General features: G+C 35.4%; 1 protein-coding gene across 1 annotated transcript in view; it reads right to left on the minus strand.

Moving 5' to 3' along the window:
* mmp11b (matrix metallopeptidase 11b) overlaps nucleotides 1–23,086 on the minus strand; it is a 36,874-nt gene that overhangs the window by 9,767 nt on the left and 4,021 nt on the right. The window contains exons 2-6 of the mRNA XM_051677294.1: nucleotides 13,882–14,180; nucleotides 5,472–5,615; nucleotides 1,416–1,549; nucleotides 756–991; nucleotides 398–602 (exon numbers count right to left, since the gene is read on the minus strand). Coding sequence (XP_051533254.1) covers nucleotides 398–602; nucleotides 756–991; nucleotides 1,416–1,549; nucleotides 5,472–5,615; nucleotides 13,882–14,180 — 1,018 coding nt within the window. The remainder of the gene's footprint in view (nucleotides 1–397; nucleotides 603–755; nucleotides 992–1,415; nucleotides 1,550–5,471; nucleotides 5,616–13,881; nucleotides 14,181–23,086) is intronic.

Consider the following 23,086-nt stretch of genomic DNA (forward strand, 5'->3'; position numbering starts at 1 on the left):
GGGCCCGGGCCCATCTGAGCTTAAAGGTTTTTAAGATCATAAGGAACAAATAAACTGGTAACACTTTAAAATAAGGTTCTATTAGTTAACATTAGTAAATGCGTAACTAATATTTTTACAGCATTTATGGTTAATGTTCATTTATAAAGATACAATTGTAGTTCATGTTAGTTCATAATGCATTAACTAGTGTTAACATCAACAACTTCAACTTTTTAAAATGTATTAGAAAATGTTTAAATTAACATTAACCAACATTAATGAGTGCTGAAAAGGTATTGTTAATTGTTAGTTTCTGTGAACTAATTTAGTTCCCTAATGTTAACAAATACAACCTAACAAAATCCAAGTGTTACCAATTAACCTTTGACTAGCAGTGTATTTTGAGATAATTTACCTTGAAAGAACCAGATATTTCCAGACCTGTCCTCAAAAGCAGCATCAATGTTGTCTGGTATTCCTCTCCAGTGCCTGGTTGCCAGTGCAGGATATCCAGCCTGGAGTTTACCATTACGGATCCGCCATACGTAACCTGACTTGAAAAAAAACAGCTCCCCTCGGATCATAGATACAGCATCGAAGTCTGTTTGGCAAGCATCAGGCTAGGAACACGAAAATGAGAGAGAGGAACAAAATATCAATTCCCAAGATTTTTTTTTTTTTTTTTTACATTTTTTTTTTTTTTACTCCACAGAAATAAATGTTACAGTACTTTTTACAAGTACTAATCGGAAAGCTTCAGTAATATCACACACCACTATGCTTTCAATCTCATTGGTTTCTGTGAATTTAGGTGGCCTCTCCTTCTTCCTTTTCTCATCTGAGTGTTTTGACCCATATAGGGACTGTATGCCCCGCTTGTCATCCTCACTCAGCTGGAGCGGGTAAGAAAATGTGTAAAAAGGAGACATCACTGCGCCTGGTTCCATGGAGTGCTGCAATCCTAAAACATGACCAAACTCATGAACAGCTACCTGTAGGAGGTCCGTACCTACAGAAAATGTAAAAAATAAGGGTAAACTTTTTTTTTTCATTCTGAGCTACATACACTGTAACCTTTATCAGTATGTAGTCCAGAATATGTAAAGGGATAGTTCATCCCAAAATGAATACTCTGTCATCATTTTCTCATCCTAATTGTTGTTGCAAACCACTATGACTTTCTTTCTTCTGTGGAAAACCAAAGAATACGTTAGGCAGAATGTTCTTTCTTTCCATACAATAAAAGTGAATAGCGACTGAGGCTGTCATTCTGCCTAAAATCTTCCCTGTGTTCCATGGAAGAAAGAAATTCATATGGGTTTAGAACATCACGATGGCGAGTAAATGATGACAGATGTCATGTTTGGGTGAACTATCCCTTAAATAAAAGACGGTGCCCAGCTATTACAGTTCCCTTAAACTCTCTCACTCACCCATACTGTTGCCCACTGTCCAAGACTCATCATAGTCAAAGTGAATATCGCCCTCCTTATACGTTCGTGGAAAGAAGGCATGGGCAAGAATTCCTCCTGGGCCATCAAAAGGAAGATTGTCTCCATGCCAGTACCTGAACAGTCAAACTCAGTATCTTAGGCAAAGGACATTCTGTTTCCCTTATTCTAATTTCAATAAAGTGCACACTTCATTACGTGGCATGATTACTATAAATGAGGGTGAGAATATGACCTGGCTAGAGCCAGTACCATGACTAATATGCAGACATGCTGCTCTTTAGTATTATAGTTTAACAGTCACATCTCAGCATCTTTCTTGATTCTAGGAATCCAAATTCAGATTTTTTGCTTTTGGAAGGTAATGTAAATTCCACTCTGGCTGAATGGAATTGAATAAACCAAAACCCATATTTTCCATAGTAAAAAAAATAGAGAGGGAAAATTGACTACAGAGCCTTGCTGGGTGATATATCTGTACTGTAAGTCTTAAGTAGATCTGTAAGTAAGAAAAGTCACTATTCTGACAAAAACTGACCTACAAACAGAGTTTACAACATTTACAAGAAAGGTAAAGCTTTGATGGATGCTTGGTCCACTGCTATCCCACTGATTTAATCTGAGACTAATGAAACAGGCAGGCTTCATGGCATGGTCTGACCTCCACATTTCACTTTATGCTTGATGGACATAGATATTTCCTTCTGCTTTGAAGAAAATCGCTAACCCTTAATGGAGCTTCAAGCATGTGTATATGAGAAACACAATAACTTTGTACAAATGCATTAGTGTTTTAATAAGTGGCAAATTTTTATAGAAGGAATCTAGGCACTAATTAAAAAAATAATTATATATATATATATATATATATATATATATATAATAAACTACAGCTCTGTAGGGAAAGAGCCACTGGCTTGAGCAAGGTCTCTACAGAAGAAAACAGAATATCCTCTCAAAAGAGATGTAACATTTATATAGGTTTGGTGTGTATGTGCTGCATACAGTATAACAAACACTTTTATCATAAAGGCTTTTAAGAGTCTTGACTGCATGCCAAATGGGTGCATATGTTCAACAGAGGAAATAAAAACATACCTCTAAGGCACTTTGTGGTAATAATCTGCTGTAACAAAAGTCATGCTTTTAAGGTCCAAAATTAACACTCGGCAAGCACCAAATGCAAGCAGAAGTTGGCTTTGAAGAGTAAATTAAAGAGTAAGTTACTCACCAGTTGGCTGCTAACTTAATTAGGAACTGCAACATTACGAGGTTTATATCTAATTTTAAGAACGATAGTCTGACCCTGAGCGAATCAAAGGCTTAAAAACCACATACTTAAAGGAGTAGTTGACCCAAAAATGAAAATTCTTTCATCATTTACTCACCCTCGTATTGTTCCAAACCCTTATAACAACTTTCTTTCTTTCATGGAACACAAAAAAGATATTAGGTAGAATGACAACCTCAGTCACCATTCATACAATATGGACAAAAGATGCAACGAAAGTGAGTGGTGACTGAGTGGTGACTGCCTACTATCTCATTTTGTGTTCAGTGGAAAAAAGAAAGTTGTATGGCTTACATGATGGTGAGTAAATTATTCATTGTTTGGGTGAACTATCCCTTTAAGTAGATGGTTGTTAATATATTTAATATAATACATTTTTAATAAAATAATGCAAAATACAGTTTAATGGCCAGTAGGAAATATTTATGGCTGGTAAATTCAATTCAATTGCCAGGTGTTGCAAAAAGTTCATTTTGGAACACAAATGCTTTGCTAAATTCTTTTTTTTTTTTCATTCTAACTGCAGGATTTAGAGCAGCAGTGTTGCATGTCCACATGCTAAACATAACAGAAACCTGTGAACTTAACCCCACAGGTGTGCTGAGTAATGGCACTTCTCTCTCTCATTCTCTCTATCCTCTTACCATGGCAATGTATAAAGCAACGTATATGCATGAATGGATGTACAGTGTATATTTTCGATCTATAATCCTAAACCGACACCCACTCTGATCTCCGGCTTGTAGAACAGATGAAAAGCATCTGTGTTTGTCTAGTGAAGTGGAAACTTTTCCTCTTTGTGAACATGTCCCTCAGCTAACAATAGCTGGGTTTCCATCAAAATGTTTCGCAATTTTAATGCACATTTCTGAAAATTCAACTAAAGAGAATGCGAAACATTGGATGTTTCCATGAACTGTAAATGTTTATTATCTTGAGGGAACCCGCCTTTTTTGTCATGGAGCAGCTGAACGACCTCTTTGCTTTGGGGAGACTTGTATTAGTTGTAATAAAGCAATTGTACATTTTGCTATTAAATGCTGCCAGGAGACATCACAGAATTAGTGCAATAGCTCAAATAATGAGGGCTCAAATGACTATTCCCATTCGCTGACAGACTCCATATACCTGAGAGCGCCCACGCTAAAAAAGTTCTGGTGGATTGTGAGGACCCACTTTAACTACGATCTGTGGATGAAGCACTTTCGACTAACCAGGTCTACATTTGAAGAATTGTGTGCCATGGTCAGGCCTTTCGTTGAGCCAGTCACGTCAAGCTCTCGCACACCTAAACCATTTGACGAGCGCATTGCCATCGCGCTTTACAAATGGTCATGAGACATCATCGTTCATGCGAATAAGCCATTTCCATCACTTTAATGCACATTTTAACAAATTCGAAACTCTAGAAAATTCACCTCCTCCTAGCGCATTCAATTTTATGTGAATTTTGAGAGTTTATTCGCATATCAAGCATTCAGGATTTCTTAATGGCATTTTCAAAATGTGCAAAAAATAGTTGGATGGGAACGCAGTTAATGTAGTGTCACAAGTTCTGTGAGATGAGAGGCCACAGAAACAATATTTCATCAATAATATACTAAAGATTAAAGACCAGAACTAAATTAAAAACTAAATGGGAAAAGTAGCTAAAAAAGTGGTAGGTGTTTATTTTTCAGCTGCAATGTTGTCTTGGGATATAATTTGCAAACTTGAAAGTGGTCATACCATAATTTTGTTTAATTGTTCTTGAGTTTTTGAAATAGAAATAGAATATATTAATGTACTATGAAAATATTTGTTAACTTTCAGCACTCAAAAATCCCACCCCAGTCCACAAAGACAACTAATCATTCAGGTTCTACCTTTGTATGTTCGACACATTTCAACAAGGATTGCTTTCTGATCCTGTGTAATAATGCAGGTTTTGCAAAGAGGCTGTTGTTGAAGAATGAAGCAGAGAAAACTATACTGGACCCAACATGCGAAGAGGTTAGCCAATCAAAACAAAGGATGTTTGAACACAAAAGTCTTAAGGTTACAGTTAAAAATGGCTTGTTTATTTCTAAAAGTCAGAAAGATGGAGGAAAATGGTCATGTAAAACTAAAGTGGACCTCAGATTTCATTTCCATGTTTATTGTTTTAAATATTTTTATTTGGAATTTTCTGAAAAAAAACTATTTTTTTAATTCTACCTACAATGTTTATCCAATTTGCACAAAATTGGATAAAATAATTTTGATTAGACAAAGAACTTCTATTAGTTATACACCAATAAAAAGTTTAGGCATGGCCCACATTCATTTATCAATCTATATCTTCTAAACGCAAATTCAAAACTTAATAAAATTTGGTAAACTTTGACATGAAGAAATATTGAGGATGCACACCAAATTCTTCCAATTCTGCCCAGTGGGGATGCTATAACTACAACACCATTTTATCTCTACAACTGTTTTATCAAGGAAATTGGAACTTGGCATGCATCTTCTTTGGTTCAAGTGCTAACATATCCTAAAAATATCGATTCGACAAATCAACAAAAATGGCCAACAGCAGTCAATCAAATGTCAGCATCTAATAACTTCAATTGCAAATGGCCGATGGTCATGAAACTTTATGCAAGGTATCTAGAAGGAAAAAAAACAATTATATGGTGCCTTTAAAAACATGAACACGATTATAAATGGTGAGGTCATAATGGATTCCTGACACCTGCTGAGTGACAAAGAGAGTGTCTTTTTACCAGTTGAAGTCGATTATGATATCCGCCCGGCCACTGGTGATCTCAGTAAAGGTGAGAGAGGTGACGTCACTCCAGACCCGCAGCGCCTCTTGCATCACATGTCTGACTTTCTCTAAACTCATCTGCCAAGGGGTGCGCATGATCCTGTTACACAAGCACAAGCACTCATAAACGCTCATTAAGGACCACCCATGTGACTTTCATTTGCTCTCTGGTGCAATACCCTAATAATCCCCTTTATTTGAAAGTGTTTACTACTTTCTATGGTGGTTCCCTTATGAACTGAGGAACCTATGTCTTTGGGACTGGATCTGGAACTGAATCTGGCTGTTGTGAAAAAACAAACACAGTCTGAATGTTTGCCCAGTTAAGGATTAGACATGGTGCTCATTATTATTACACTCTCTGACCACATTCATAAAATAAATCTGATACATGATATTGTGACAGTGATGGCGCCCCTATGCGGGTTAATTTAAGTACATAAGCCTTACAGAACTAATATCAAATTTCAAGACTCTTTGTTACTTTGTCAACGGACACTTTTAATCCAGAAGAATATACAATATGTAATAAAGTGAATTTTTTAGAGACATCAACAACTCTCCACTTCTTAGGTTGCCTTAATCTGGAATCAGTTCATTGCGGTTTCTGTTACCAGTCTACCACATGTCTACTGTACCATCACTCCACCTTTGTTTACACCTTGAGAGCAAAAAAAAAAAAAAAACAGACCCAGAGGAGTATTTTATTGCTCAGATTTGCTCTTAAAGCTCAGGAGACTTAATCATATTTGTATAAGATGTTGCTTCTAAAACACTAGGAGACATACAAATAGAAACATGCCATATAGTAAGAGTATAAGAGCTGTAAGATTTATGTTAATTTCATTTGATCTTGAAAATTTGATCTTGGAAGAATTTGATGGGAAATGTTTGAATTCATATTGAACTCTCTGACTTATTATAGTAGACTTTGGTATTTTGGTAAATCTGATCACAGTTTGTGGCACTGTTGAGACCATTTCAGAAACTTTAGAAAAGATTATTACTTTTTTTATGGAGAAATATCTGAGAAGCAGGAGATTCCATTAGCTCTCCATATAAAATCCCAGATATACATCATATTAAATCGAACAAAATCTGACCAAAAAGAAGGTGTATTTGCATTTGTTTCAGTGGTTCGTAACAGCTCGCATTGGCGATCTTTTAGGAAAACTTCTAATCAGCTGTTAAACCTTACTGCCATTGGTCCACGTCATTGGTAGGTGTGACCTGAAGCTCCACCTACCTTGAGGCCGACAGCTAATTATGTTTATGTTGTTCAGTCAATCGAAATCAGTCAAAATGAACACACTGGCGTGTAGAGCTATGAGCGACCTGGTGCAAATTTACCTACATCTGTACGATCATTTGCGGAGAGACCTTTTCCTGTAATGCAAATTTTTTTGTTTTTGTTTAATTAGCCTACAGAAGGAATCAAATCTACTCAAATGCTCTTAAGTGCCCATGCACTCTTCACTACTTCACTTATGTGCCTTCTGCAGTAAAATCCATTCACACATTTGCCTATCATGATTCTTTTGTCTGTATTTTTCCCATTAACACTCTTTTATACACCAATCTTTGCAGTAACATCAGTGTCATCATAAATTACAATAACAGAGTGTAGTCGGCGCATATTATGGCCACATATAATGTGTTAATGTATTGGCATCATGAATTCAGAATGTAAACAAGACAAATTGCACATTTTCTACTGCATATATATTACTTTAAATCATCATCGAGTGGTTAAAAAAGCATCGTTAACTGAACTAGTGTGAATTCTTCTCATAGAATGAGGCATAAAGTCATTGATTACACATTTTAATGTCACATTAGTTAAGGTTTTACTGAACATCCTCATATTTAAATGTAATTCTAAACGCCTCCCACTATGTTGCATGTGTCTGAATGTTCGCAAACAGTATACCATTGCTCGGCTGTTTAGAACTTCTTTTTACCCCTGAACGAAGTATGTAGATTAAATTCTCCGGAAGTATATCGGGCCTTAATATCATAAGAGAGACAATGGATATATTAAAGAGATCTCGTTTGAGATTTTTCTATCCTATGAGGACATAGATAAAAAAAATAAAAAATAAAAAATCTTATAGAATGTTAAATTGTGATCTGGTGCTCATAAGGCTTTTTATTTATTTTTTTTATGATGCTACTTGTGGAAAGCTACTGATTATTTTTTGATATAATGCCAGGTTTTAGCAATGTTGTTTATTAGAAGATTACAGTTTGTAAGGTTTACTACTCACAGATGAAAGAGGTGTATTATAAAACTTGGTGAGTGATGAAGGCACGTATGCTTATTTTCACAAGCAGAATCCCCACTGAGCACATTTAAACTAGTGGACCGCAAGTCTGTATCATGTTCCACAAAGCTTCCCTCTGGTACATTTCTTTAAATAATTAAATATCTTAAACCACCACATCTGAAGTATTGTGGAGATCCAAACCTGCAGCTATAATGACTGGTATCTCTGTGCTGTTTTCATGCTTGGACACCTCCATGGTCATTATTAGCTCTGTGGGATAGGGATCACTCTAGGGCTACAGATTGGAGCCTCAAACTGTCTCAGATCAGGGGCCCTTTGCAGTCTGCAAGCCCAGACAGGAGCTGTGACAGCGGGATAGAGCCCAGTGTGGTAGTCTGTGGCTTTAAACATTTTCTCTGCTATTTTGCGGATCCAATTAGAGAATTCCTCCCTATCTGCTCATCTTTGACCAAGGTTAAGTTCGTAAATCTTGACTCCAACTGTCTACTGCCATAAAAGAAAAGATTTGAACTTAGAACAGTGGTTCTCCACTGGTGGGTTTGTTCTGATAGGGTTGCAGACTGAAGGGGGAAAAAAACAATGTTAAATGCAAATAAAATGCAACTATATACTCCTGCATAGTTAGGATGGTAAAATACAGTAATTAGGCTGATCAAATTTTAAAAGGGATGAGAAAATATCAGACATCAAAGGCCATCCAATCAAACTCTACATTATTTTGCTGCTATTTTTTTCCGTTATCTTGAAGATTGAGTCCCCTCTGGACTCTGAGGTAATTTAATTGGCTGAAAGTAGTTTTGGGTATTCTATTTATTACCTTATAATAAATCCTACAATATCGCTTGAAGATTTATGTTGTCTTAATCATGAAATGCATAATGTCTTGTAAGATACAGTATATATGACATATCACATGATATAATCAAAGCAACAAATGGTCAAATAAAACATTTCTGTTTGTGTTGCCACTAAGCATGCTAACTGATTAGCCTGCTATGCTAACATTCCTTTGGTTCAATTATGCAATTACTGGTAAGCTACAATATTCAGCACAAGTATTTCACACAATTATCAAGACGTTGAATTTAGTACTATGTGTTAAATGGATATGGTAATACTGCATTTATTTGATCAGCTACAACAGCAATTAGTAACAGACACTTCTAATCATTACAATCAGCTACACAAGAAGGGCAGGAACTCATCTTCAAAATTACTGCAAGACAATACTAGGAATATTCCGGGTTCAGCACAAGTTAAGCTCAATCGACAGCATTTGTGACATAATGTTGATTATGACAAAAATTTAACTCGTCCCTCCTTTTCTTTTAAAAAAAAGCAAAAATCAAAAAAAAAGTTACATTTTACACTTACAATGGAAGTGCAAATGGAGCCAGTTTTTTGAGGATTTAAATTTGAAGCTTATAACTTCATAAAAGCACTTATATTAATTCCTCTGTTAAAATTCATGTATTATTTGAGCTGTAAAGTTGTTCAAATCTTCATTTTTACAGTCATTTTAGGGTTTTAGGGTTTTGTTGACATTATATCGTCATGGCAACAAGGTTGTAAAATTGGAAATAAATTTACACAGAAAAGGTTAGTAAGCGATTTTATCACACTAAAATCATGTTAACACGCATATTGTTTATGTCTTGTGGCTATACTTTTGAAATAATTCGTATTTTAACACTTACAGATTGACCCCATTCACTTCCATTGCAAGTGCCTCACTGGGACCCAGATTTTTGCTTTTTTTTTAAGAAAAGTAGGGGTAAGTCAAACTTAATTGTTGTGGTAATCAATATTATGCCACAAATGCTGTTAATTGAGCTTAACTTGTATTGAACCCAGAATATTCCTTTCAATTCAGGTTCAATTGCAATGAGAATAACTTGGTTTGTGCCCACCACAATGTGTTTTATGAGATGAGGTTTTGACTGCTGAGAGTATGAGAAATTCAATGTAATGTAAAATGTTCAAATTTGAAATCTGGGTTCTGAAGCAAAACCAGCTGAGAACCACTTCTCTAAATTAGTCATGTAAGTGACACAGATATACCCTGGGTAGACCTACTAAAGGCTTGTTAGACTCATTAAAGAAAGAGACCTGAATTGACAGCTGAAGAGTGGGAGGGTGGGTTTGGTGTCTTTGAGTTCATTGTCCACAAGTACAGTCCGTCATTGAGCCAGGGGCGAAATTACAGAGGACAGCAAGGTGCTATAACCCATAAACAACCTTCAGAGACGTGAGTCATGGCAGCTTATAGAGGCAGAGCATTAGAATGGTGCTGACTTGAGGATAAAATATGTGCATGTGTTGCTTTCTCAACATCAGATTCTGATGACGCAGCACACAGTGTGCAAATTATATAACAACTATCAAGGGGGTTGACTTTTTTAATTTTGCAAAATGTCAAATAATACTTCGTAAACAAAACACTTTTTTTTTTTAATATATTTATATGTAAAAGTATAATAAAGTGATAAATACAAGCAGAGTGATGCAAATAGTGAAGTGTCCTACTGCTGTTATACTAAATATTAGCACACTTGTCATATTTTGTCAGTGTCACGTCTGATACTGAACTTAATGGCAGGAATTGAGCAGCCTTAAATGTTGCTATGGTTACCATATTTACCCTGCTGAACCCTGCTGAAATGTGTATTCTTATATGTAATAAAGAACATATACTTTTAAGACCTCCGCCCTCCCATCCCTTTGTTTTAACATCATTTGGAGGGGGTTCAAGCCAAATCCCCCATAATTTACAACCAGGTTCTACTATTTATCTATTTCACTTCTGTCTTTACAGTATGCAGACAAAAAGACAGTCTACCCTACAGCAATGTGGCTTGATTTGGATGGTGAACCATTGGAGATTTATGGCCTGTGATATTTTATGCGAAGGGCCATAAATCGGGGGCAGTTTTAATCAGTGCAGTCATTGCACAGGACAGGCTGCTTTTCTAAAGACTTAAATCTTTGTCTGGGCCCTAATCTCACCCCCTGCCGAGTGGCGAAGGGAAAACCATTTGGGCTCCACTGCTATAAATCACATGAGTGCTCAGAATTGTTACTTCTACTTCTAGTCATGTCACGACCCCACTGACTTGAGATTACAGAGTAGATTCACGCACTATGTCTGGTGGAGGCCTTCTCTGACAAAGATGTAGGAGTGAAATCCTTCAAAACATGAAGTGGTGACCAGATAACCACACCAGCGAGGTCATCATATCAATCAAAAATGGGTTCTTAAAAACCACTGAAATTCAAGTCAACTTGAAGCGCACTGCATCATAATCAGTATTTTTGCCTTGTTTTCCATTACCAGCAATCGAAACATCCTTAAAACAAAATACATTTATTGTGTTGCTTCTGAAGGCTACTTCAGAAGCAAAAGTGCATAAAACATTTAATCTTGTTTTCAGAGAATATGTATCAAATTAGGTAGATTTTTCTGACCCCATTGGCCTTTTTTCTAATTTTAAGCATAAATCTAACAAAATTGTTTTAGGTTAATAAATCTTCCGTTCATTCCATGTCCGTTTAAAAAAAAAAGGATAACGAAAAAACAACGTGTCTTTTTATTTAGCAGTTATTTACCGTTAAAAAAAATAAATAAAAAAAATGAAAAAAAAAAAGCATTATGCAATCAGAATGTTATATTTAAAAAAAAAAACCTCAATACTAATTTTGCAACTTTGATTTTACAGTTAGGCCCTATGTCCTCGAAAGTTTGCGTAAAACTACAGGCTAACGAGGATTGACACTTTTAACCTACTTTATGTTATACCGGTCCTCTGAGGTTCTTATATGCTGGATCATAGTTTTATATAGGGTCGTGGGGTAATGCAATTATTACCAGAGTTTCTCCATGTTTTTAATCCAGTGCAAATAGGTCTTGTTTCCAGACTTCTTATGGAATGCACGTTCCCACGGCAGTAAAATGATAAAATGTCTGATAAAAATAACCCCTGGTTATAATCCTGTCTACTGCAGCACAATAAAAAAAAATTAAAAAAATATAGTGTAAAAATATTGTGTATGTCTACCAAAAACACAGAAGATTCCAAAATTATACCCAAAAAGAAATACTAACAAATACTTTATTGCATAGTCTGCTAAATTACACAGATTGTGATAAGGAACTTCTCAGAGTGTTCACTCAACGTGTTATGATCCATGTACTGCTCCTGTTGTGTTTGTACTGATGACCACTCATGGACAAGCATTTCTGCATGCATATTTGGGACCTTGGCAGGCTGTGTGCATGTCCTATTAGCCTGTTATTTATCATCTGAATAGTCACATACTCTTACCCCACGTAAAAAATATTTTGTCTCTTATCATTACTCCCCCTGCTGGAGACGTAAGTGAAGAAAAGACGAGTTATGTAAATTAAAAGTTTTAAGAGTTATGTTTTTTGTTTTTTGTTTTCATTTTTCTTATCTTCAATTTTAGTTTTGAAAAGTGAGATTGGGAAACAAAAAAGAGAAAAAGGGTACAATTCTACCTTTTAAAAAATGAATCAATTTGTGTTTGTTTTAACTTTCACAGAAAATTTTAAAAAAGGAAACACATCTGTTTTATCGTTGTAAGTTACTTTAAAAAAAGTAATCCACTACAAATTACTAACTACTTTAAAAAATGATAATCAGATTACTTTACTTATTACTTCACTGATAAAGTAATCACATTACTAATTACTTTATTTTTAAAATTCTTTCTAAAACACTTTTTTTCCCCACTTAACAAATTCAAAATAATGTCTATTTTCTCTTTGTTCATTGTCGCACACCCTCCAGCTGTCACAGAAATGCAAACAGACATACCTATGAACGTATGAATTCACATTTTTTATTTTATTAATTGTATTACACATAAATAGTATATTTTTTAGAAATATTTGTAACCCAAATAATGTTACTTTCATTAAAAGTCAGTAACTGTAATCTGATTACAAGAATTTAAAATGTAATGTGTTACACTACTTTTATGCCTAAATGTAATTAGAATACAGTAACTAATTACTTTTTAATAAAATTACACCCAACACTACTTATAACATATTACTACACAAATATATTTCTCAAGTGAATTTATCTTGTTTTAAGCATGTATATTTACTGGTAAACAAGACAAAACTATTACAGTTTAGATTGTGTCTGTGTGTGTGTGTGTGTGTGTGTGTGTGTGTGTGTGTGTTTTTCTTTTTAAGAAAATGATTGTGTGTTTTAAGAAAATTTACTGTTTGAAATTAAAGTGGGGCTGAGGGGAGCAGATACAGTACATATTTCTAGCTGGATTCTGGAGCCAAAGCAAATGGGTGTAAAGCTGGAAAGTGTTTGCGGTCTTCTTTAGAACTGATAACAACTATAAGAAATGTGAGAAGACAAAGAAAGAAACATTAACTGTTTAAAACAGGTCTTTCCTAAGAGGGTGGAAAATTAATTCTGCCTTAAAAGAAGGGGAAGAACTGCAAATGTTGAAATTAAAAAACTGAGCCTTTTATAAGAAAAAGCCTTAATGTATAGATTGAGACAAATGTGTGTTGGGAGTGGTTGCTAGGGTATGAGAGATGCTCAAAATGGTACCTAGGCAATACATCAAAGTTGTTTCATCTAGCTATTATTTATGCTTTCATCTTTAACATTTGTTTGTCATCTCAGTGTGTTGAGAGAGTAACCCTGCGAAAATGACTTGAGGTGCTTGACATATAACATGTATATAAACTATTGTTTTTATTCAACATCAATATTTTAGGTTAAAATTTACACACACATACACACACACACTGGGTGAACTATCCCTTTCTACAAAAAGTACTGTAACTGGCCACTATTTATTTTCTTTTTTTTTTTTTTGCCTTCACTATTTTATTTTAAAAGGTTCTGCACTGTGACTGAATTTTTAAAAGTCGTAGTCTTAAAACTAAATGTATAATTACGTATTTTCGAAACTTTTTGAAATAGCTTTAGATGGAATATGGAATAATTCATGTCACACCGGTGGATACTGGTAAAATTGCTTGAAATGTCATTTTCTTTTTAACACTACAAATACAGCAAGCCTTACTTGTAGGTGAGATCTGTCTTGTCCCAGCGTCCTCCAAACAAAACAAAGCGTTTTTGCCGATGACGACCCCCAAGCAAGCCTCCTTTGAGGGTTGAGTAATGAAAGGCGCTCCCCCCCTTCTGTGATGGGTAGTCTGGTACTCCACAGCGAGGTCTGTTCCAGAATTCAGTGCCATTCTTCGGATGAGCCAAGTGTGGCTGCACTCTCTTACTGCCAAAGACTTCACTCAGAGTGTCCTGAACCTGATGAAGTTTGCCCCTTTTCTTCAGGCCATGGTGATGTGTCTTTTGAGACCAGTCCTGTTAATACACACATAAGCTGTCAATCAAATGCACATTTGAGGTTACACCTGATAACACATTAAAATGGGTGTGTGGTTACTAGGATGGTTGCATACTGGCCCAAAAGAGCCCAACCCCAGGTCTCTATGATATTCTGGTCCCTAGACATGGCTTGGGCCCTTATTCAGTGTAAGCCTATGAAAATGATCAAAGTCCAAAGGCAAGAATCATTAATACTATTTCTCATACTTGCGGTTAGGGATATGAACAAACCCCTATTCCTAAGAGTTAACTTCGGAGCATAACTTGACCCACACCATTTGTGCTACAAGCACAAAGGATACCACAAATTGAGAGGCTGTTTAGGAGAGGTGTGCTATTACTTTTCTACTTTTCATCGCAACAGTCAAAGATGTCCATCTAGTGAATGTTTACAACACCATTAAAAAACTATGCAGATGGAACAGCCCCCTACAGTCTAAATCAGGAGTGGTCAAATTGCAGCCCAACGGAATAGTTATATAACAGTTGGTTTAACGTCACTGATAATTTCAGAAAGCATTCTCACAGTCAATTTCCTCGACCAAATTTTAAGCAAATGGTTCTGTTAAATGACTGGGAGGTGAACTGCCTGGAGGGAAAAGCCAGATTGCCCCAATTTCTCTCCTTTCCCAACCCCCATTTTCCCCGTATTTCCTTGTTGATATTCTCTGCTGGTTTAGAGATTTCTTTCTCTGTCTTCTCTCCATCTCTCTCTTTCTTTCTCTCTCTATCCTTCTTTCTCTCTAATTTGGATTTAGTTATGAGGCCAAGGGTGGTATGGGGAGAACGATTTTCTTTTAAATGCTTTTAAAAATCCTTCCGCCTCTCATAGCCATAGGGAGTCTTTTAAAAGCTGTAATTTGAGGACAAGCTATATTTGGACAACCATAAATCATTTAGAAATATAAAGCAGGAAGTCTGAGAAAAAACAAAACAAAAAAAAAAACACACCCACTTGTTTAAGAGTTTCTTTAACATAGAGAGCAAGAAGGACCAACTACCACATGAAGAAGAAGATTAATGCAATGCAGGGGTGGGTGATTCTTCAATTAGGTGAATTTTCTGTCCCCTTGGATGTTTTAAAAATAAAAAATAGCTTATTTCCAAAAAAATGAAAAATAAAAAAATACTAGTGTTGTTAGTCGATTAAAATATTTAATCATGATTGATTGCATGGTTTTTCAAAGTGAATTGCAAGTAATCGCTGATTTTGAAGGTGCTAGAATATGATATGTTCTTCTTTTCATTTCAAAATACATTTATTTCCTTCTTAAAAAGGAAAGGAAAAGAAAACAGTTTGTAACAATAATGTTTTTTAACACTTTCAAAACAAAGCCTTCTACAGTATAAAGACAGAAATGCACAAAAATAGCACCAATTTCAAGTAACATTAAACGTTTACCAAAGTTTAAGTGGGAAATTGACTAATTTAAATATCTAGTCCCCATAGTTTGCGTGTTCATTGGAATTGGCACTGACTCTCTTAAACCCTCATCCTCCACATTTTTTTTTTTTTTTTTTTTTGTGGCTATCCACCTTGCTACAGCAATCATAAAGCTGCATTTACATGATTTGCCGCTTTGAACTCCACATACTGTAAAAAGTCTTGTTTTGCTTTTAGCGCTGGCACTGTCCACATAATGATCCTTCATCCAAGTTGTCCGGAGTGGGAAAATGGGAAAATGCTGATGCTTCATTCCAGGGAATTGTGTGAATGCGGCTTATCACAAGTCCCATCTTAATTTGTTTTGTATAACAAATTACAGTTAATTTCCCCATAACTTGATCATTAACACAGAATTGCTGTTGTGTGTGTGTTTGTGGTGTGTGTGTCAGTGTAATGACCCCAGGCAGTGTTTAGAAGTCACACAGAGCTGAATGTCAGAATCTAATGTGAAAATTGGTAAATGCATTAATCGTTAAACATTTTCAATTAAACACATGCATTAACACATTTTTTAAACTATTTTTTATTTAACTTTTATTTAACCAGGCAAGTCACTTAAGAACAGAATTCTTATTTACAACAACAGCCTGGAAATGTTAATTTCGACAACTCTAAAAAATACATAAGTTGGTATGATTTGTGTTGAATCGTCATGTTTTTTTTTTTGTTGTTTTTTTTTAATGATAGTTCATCCAAAAGGAGATGTTAGTTTCAGTATGTTGGTCTCAGTCACCATTCACTCTCGTTGCATCTTTTTTGATATAATGAAAATGAAAGGTGCCTAATATCTCCTTTTGTAGTCCACAGAAGAGAGAAAGTCAAACAGGCTTAGATCAACAAAGTAAATGATGACAGAATTAAAATTTTTGGGTGGACTATCCCTTCAAGGTTCAAGTCTGACAGAAAAACAGCAACACATGACCTTCAAACTAATTCCTATATAAATTCTAACAAATAAAAACAACCAAATATTTGTGGGCAGGTCGAGACAGATAGTACCTTGGTAAAAATTTACGGACAGGTGAACTTGATAGCGTTGCTAAACCATGACCCCCCCAACCCCCACACCCCCGGCAATAAGGGACTGTACAAATTTCACATATAAGAGTGAAGAATTCACTGCACTTTATCCACTCTTAGTTTGTTTCTCTCAAATCTGCTGAGTGAGTATGGACTTTCCATGGGCTGAGCCATCAATACATGGTCATACATGTTGAAAGCATGTAATTTAAGCATTGTCCCAAATAACCTGAGGAGAGCAAGTTTTTGTAGAACAGTCAAGATTGTTTATTGTAGAGTAGTAACCTCTCAGCAATGACAAGCTGGCCTCAAGTCTATTTAGCGAGTGGAGGTGAAAAAGAAACACCCGGGCGTCTCAGGTTCAACAGGAGTCAAGGGTTAAAGGTTAAAGTCTAAATCAACAAAACAGACCCCTTGGGCCAAGGTAAACACACAGACTCTCATTTCAAACCAAAACTCAGATGCAGAAGACAAAAATACATTTACTGATTTTTTGTTTGTGCTCTCAAATAATATAAATGTATCTGCCTAAAATATATACATTCTGTATTACCTATGTACAATTCCAAGTACAAAAATATTTTAAAAATCATAAAAAACTTGCTAAGAACCCATTCAACCCATTTTTATCCCACATTTCATAATAGGCTACTGGTATTTTATAAAAGGTGGAGGTGGTAAGTGCAAACAAGATGGTTCAGGTTTGCTGATGTAATAGCAGATAGGTACATATTAGCACCCAAAATTGCTAAGCATGGAGCCAAAGCCGGGACTCAAAAGAGAGAATCAGCATGCAAGCAAAGCATCATTATTTTCTCAACAAACAACCCAACAATCAATCTATCATTAACCTTAATAATACTGCTCCATATAACTGTGGTGATTCTAGAGAGCAGTTGCTCTTTGTATTAAAGGAATCTTCCGGTTCTATATAAATTAAGCTCAATCGACAGCATTTTTGGCTTATTGTTGATATATACACTGTATATACCGATCAGCCACAACATTAAAACCACCTGCCTAATATTGTGTAGGTCCTCCTCGTGCCGCCAAAGTAGCGCAAACCCGCATCTCAGAATAGCATTCTGAGATTATATTCTTCTCACCACAATTGTACAGAGCGTTTGTGGCGAGCAGCCCACCCTGCTCGCAACAGAGGTTATCTTAGTTACCATAGACTTTGTCAGCTTGAACCAGTCTGGCCATTCTCTGTTGACCTCTCTCATCAACAAGGCATTTCCAACCACAGAACTGCCCCTCACTGGATGTTTTTTGTTTTGACTCCATTCTGAGTAAATTCTAGAGACTGATCCCAGGAGATCAGCAGTTAAAGAAATACTCAAACCAGCCCATTGTTGGTGCCAGACGGGTTGGTTTGAATATTTCGTTAACTGCTGATCTCCTGGGATTTTCACACACAACAGTAACGGTAACTCAAATAACCTCTCAGTACAAATGTGTTGAGAAGAATATCATTGCAGAATGCTATTCTGAGATGCAGATTGCGCTGTTTTGGCGGCACGAGGGGGACACAATATTAGGCAGGTGGTTTTAATGTTGTGGCTGATCGGTATACACTACCGGTCAAACGTTTTGAAACACTTGACTGAAATTTTTCTCATGATCTTAAAAATCTTTTGATCTGAAGGCTTAAATGTTTGAAATTAGTTTTGAAGACACAAATATAATTGTGCCACCATATTAATTTATTTCATTTTAAAACTAAAATTTTATTAAAAAAAGTTTTTGAAATTGATGACTTGGACCAAATAATAAAGAAAAGCAGCCAATAAGTGCCCAGCATAGATGGGAACTCCTTCAATACTGTTTAAAAAGCATCCCAGGGTGATACTTCAAGAAGTTGGTTGAGAAAATGTCAAGAGTACATGTCTGCAAATTCTAGGCAAAGGGTGACTACTTTGAAGATGCTAAAATATAACACAGTTTTGATTTATTTTGGATTTTTAGTCACAACATAATTCCCATAGTTCCATTTATGTTATTCCATAGTTTTGATGACTTTACTATTATCCTAAAATGTGAAGAAAATTATAATAAAGAATGAGTAAGTGTTTCAAAACCTTTGACCGGTAGTGTATAATATATATATATATATATATATATATATATATATATATATATATATATATATATATATATATATATACATATTTATATATTAAAATTATAGCAACAAGCATGCAAAATTATGCATGTTGACATGACTTTAGTGTGATCAAATCGCTTACTAACCTTATCTGTATAAAGTTATATGCAATAATTCCACTTTGTTGTCATGATGACGTATGGCTGTAAATCCTGTAATCGCTGTAACGTTGGTAAATCCCTGATTTGATCACATTAAAATCATTTTTTACATGTATATTTACATCTTGTGGCTATACTTTTAAAACACTGTGTATGTTAACATTTATGGACTGGCCCCATTTACTTCCATTGTAAGTGTCTTACTGTAACCAATATGTTTGCTTAGTATATTATATTTTCCCAGGGGAAGAGTCAAAAAATATATAATATTTTACACTTTTTTTCTCAGTATTTTCCATTATTTGAACTTTTTTTTTAATTAACTCAAAATGACATGGAAAAACAAAACATCTTGGTCGCTTCACATTTTGGTCAGACAGTCTCTTTCTGTCGAAGTGGGCAGTTCTTAGACAGAATAAGCAACAATCTCTACAAGACTGTATGCTGATGGTAAAAAGTCTAGTTCCACGAGACTATATACAACCTAACACACACAGTCTCATTTTAACGAATGCCAAAATCAAAGAACCTCTTTTCAACCAGACATTCCTCAAGTCTGGGCATATTTTACAGCATCCACCTGCATGCAGTCAAAAATGTAAAGATGGGAATGTCTGTCCAGAGACCCACTGGAATTTTTCGGAATTACCATTGCAGCTAAATGTGTTACATGTTACAAAAACCAAACAAAGGTCTCTCTTTCCAAACTTAATCATGTGGAAGTGTTGGGCAATTATTATTTATTTATTTATTTTTTATCTCTGTTAATGTTTTTATGATAGCTCCCTGACAGATATATGCCTCTCATCAGCTGAGAAACAAACACAACTGGGAATTATTTTACCTTAAGTAGTATTCACAAATGGACACATCCAAAGAACAGGCATTTGTGCCTGCAGGAAGATCTGCCATGTGGTTCCAGACAATTCAGAAGACATTATATTTTATTGAACCTATTGTACACACTAAATATAAGATATCCAAGTATAATACCACCAGATATCCAAAATGTGTTAATCAGCCATTAAAAAACCCATATAGATCGACCGCTAAATGTAATATACTGCGTATGTGTACCAGTACAAACAGGAATAAACTTGAAACTATTTTCAGAACACACGCATCTGTAGGTCAATAGGTCATGTGGGTCAGAATTCTAACATGATACGTACACTGTAACGCTGTACCAAACACAGAGATCCTGAGCCGGTGTTTCAGTGGGGTGCCTTTGGGGAAATCCCGATTTAAAGAGTTAACATATCAGAGCAAGAAGACGGTCTGGAGAGATTTCTGAACTACAACATAAATATGTGTGGGGGGGGGGGGGGGTATTTTTAGGTTATAATCTGGTAATTACAAGGGTATTGTGCTATAAATGTGGTTTATGAGGACATTTCTAGTGTCCCCATAATTCAAATCTCTTAAAAAACATATTAAACAATGTTTTTTTGAACATGTAAAAATGCAGAAAGCTTTCTGTGAGGTTTAGGTTTAGGGGATAGAATCTATAGTTCATACAGTATAAAAATCATTATGTCTATGGAGAGTCCTCATAAGGATAGCCGCACCAACATGTACATGTGTGTGTGTGTGTGTGTGTGTGTGTGTGTGTGTGTGTGTGTGTGTGGGCAGGTTTAAGTGGTTTACGAGGACTTTTTTTTAGGTTACAAACTGGTAATTACAAGGGTATTATGCTAAAAATGTGGTTTATGAGGACATTTCTAGTGTCCCCATAATTCAAATCACTTAAAATGTTTTATTGAAAATGTAAAAATGCAAAACGTTTTTGTGAGGGTTAGGTTTAGGGGTAGGGTTAGGGTTAGGGGATAGAATCTATAGTTCGTACAATATACAAATAATTATGTCTATGGAAAGTCTTCATAATGATAGCTGCACCAACATGTGTGTGTGTGTGTGTGTGTGTGGCATCAGGATTGGCAGAGAAGCAGTTTACATTTGCAAAACACATTCAAACTGGTAAAGCATAGTGCTGGCAACACCAAGGTATTTGGTTTGAGTCCCAGGGGACACGTGTACTAATAAACTGTGTATTTAAATGTACTGTAATGGTTTTAGATTACATAAGTGTAATTCACTATTTTACTACTGATTTAGCAAGCCCTAAAAATACACTCAACAGCACATCCTATCATCCTAACTTTCCGGCTTGGCTTTCTAGTGCAGCTCTGATTCAAACATCCTATCATATCATTGTCTCTCTCTTTTCCTCTCTATGCCATTGTCAAGAGAGCGAGCAGAGAAAAATGAGCATAAAAGATGAACATCTTTTGGCACAAAGTAGGCCACGCCTGAGATAAAGAATGAACGTGCAAGAGGAAATCAGGCTAGCGTAAATATTTACCCACAAAAACCTCCAGAGATCTGTATGTCTTGAGATTGTATACACAAGTGAAGTGATTACACCACAGGGGAACAATGTTTTGTAGGAATGGGATAGGGACTATATTGATGGAAGATGATAGATATATTCATTCAATCTGTAAATCTACACACACTTTTTGTAAATGAATTCATGCAGAAATAGCAAACAGGTTATTGCCTTAGAAATACAAATAGAGGACTGAGTATAGTGGGTTCATCCAAAAGCCAAGGATTCTTAACACTCTTAACATTCATTTACACAGGACGTGTTCTTGCATTAAAAAACAACCTGGTCTCATAGAATTACATTTTTATACCTAAATTTTGCAAAATGATTTTAACGTGGCTCATTGCATATTTTGCGCAGTTTCCTGGTGAAATGAACACTAGGGTACTAAAACACTGACTTGTATGCCCTTTCTCACAAATCACGAGCAAAACGGGAAGATTATCAGTTCATAAACAGTATATAAAAAATAACGCATTAAAAAAATTTATGCAATTGATAATGTCCCCAGACCGTAATAAGGAATATTCCTACCATCGGAACAATTCAAGTTTGATGTGCCACCTGTTTTTTCCAGGGGGGCAGTTAGCGAAACTTCAGCTGTATAGGTAACGCGCGGCTTATACAGAGAACAAACCACACTCACCGACAGCAGACAGAACTAGATGAGAACACGTTCTTGCATTCAAACAGTTGATGGAGCGCAAATCCGAATGCAGGCATCTCAAGACGTGTTTTCTAAGTTTAAAACTGTGTAACTTGACACAGCGACCTAAAAGCGGTATGTTTATGACGCGACACAACCAAAGTGAGACGCTCCAAAAAGGTCCATCTGACAAAGGTGTGCACTGACGTCCTTAGAAAATCCCTTAAAAATAAGTCTCGGACTGTTCTTATCAATGCTTTACTCATCTGCCACAATAATGTCACGCATTTTAATTATTTTAATTATTATTTTTTATAATATATATATATATATATATATATATATATATGTATATATATATATATATATATATATATATATATATATATATATATATATATATATATATATATATATATATATATATATATATATTATTTTTGAAATTATTTAAATATAACTATTTATATTTATTTCATCATTATATATTACATTATTTTTATTTGAGGGGCTTTCTCTGCAAATATTTATTTATGTGATTAATTGCAATTAATTCAATTAATTAATCGGCACACCATGTAATTAAATCGATAAAACATTTTAATCAATTAACATCCCTAATATGAACATTTGTATAACATTTCCAACTACATTTCCAAGGTTATTTGTGTGTAATCGAACTGCGCAGCAGCTCAACTGATAGAGAGGTGCACCTGCGACGCAAAGGAAAGGGTCCTGAAGAACACACAAGTAGACACATCAGGTAAATGTGGGTGTAAGGTTTAGGATAGGGATGAAAGTTTTATTGATTTAATACTGTATAGTATTAAATGGGAGAAAATATTACTCATTTTTAGCACCACTCAATGGACATGCAAAAAAGTCACATAATTTTCACATAATTTTCATGAGATAATGCTGCTTAAAAAACCTAGATGGAGCATAACGGAATGGAACAAAACACATATGTCACAACATGTGGTTTTAAAAGCTGAAAAGCTTTTAATGTGACAAGCTGTCACTCACGATGGATGGTGAAACAGTGTGACGCAGCATCACAACGATCAAAGATGTCCATTTAATGCATTTTTACAATAATGGAAAGGATGCAA

Source organism: Myxocyprinus asiaticus, chromosome 38, assembly GCF_019703515.2.
Source record: "Myxocyprinus asiaticus isolate MX2 ecotype Aquarium Trade chromosome 38, UBuf_Myxa_2, whole genome shotgun sequence".
In the NCBI taxonomy this organism is placed as follows: Eukaryota; Metazoa; Chordata; class Actinopteri; order Cypriniformes; family Catostomidae; genus Myxocyprinus; species Myxocyprinus asiaticus.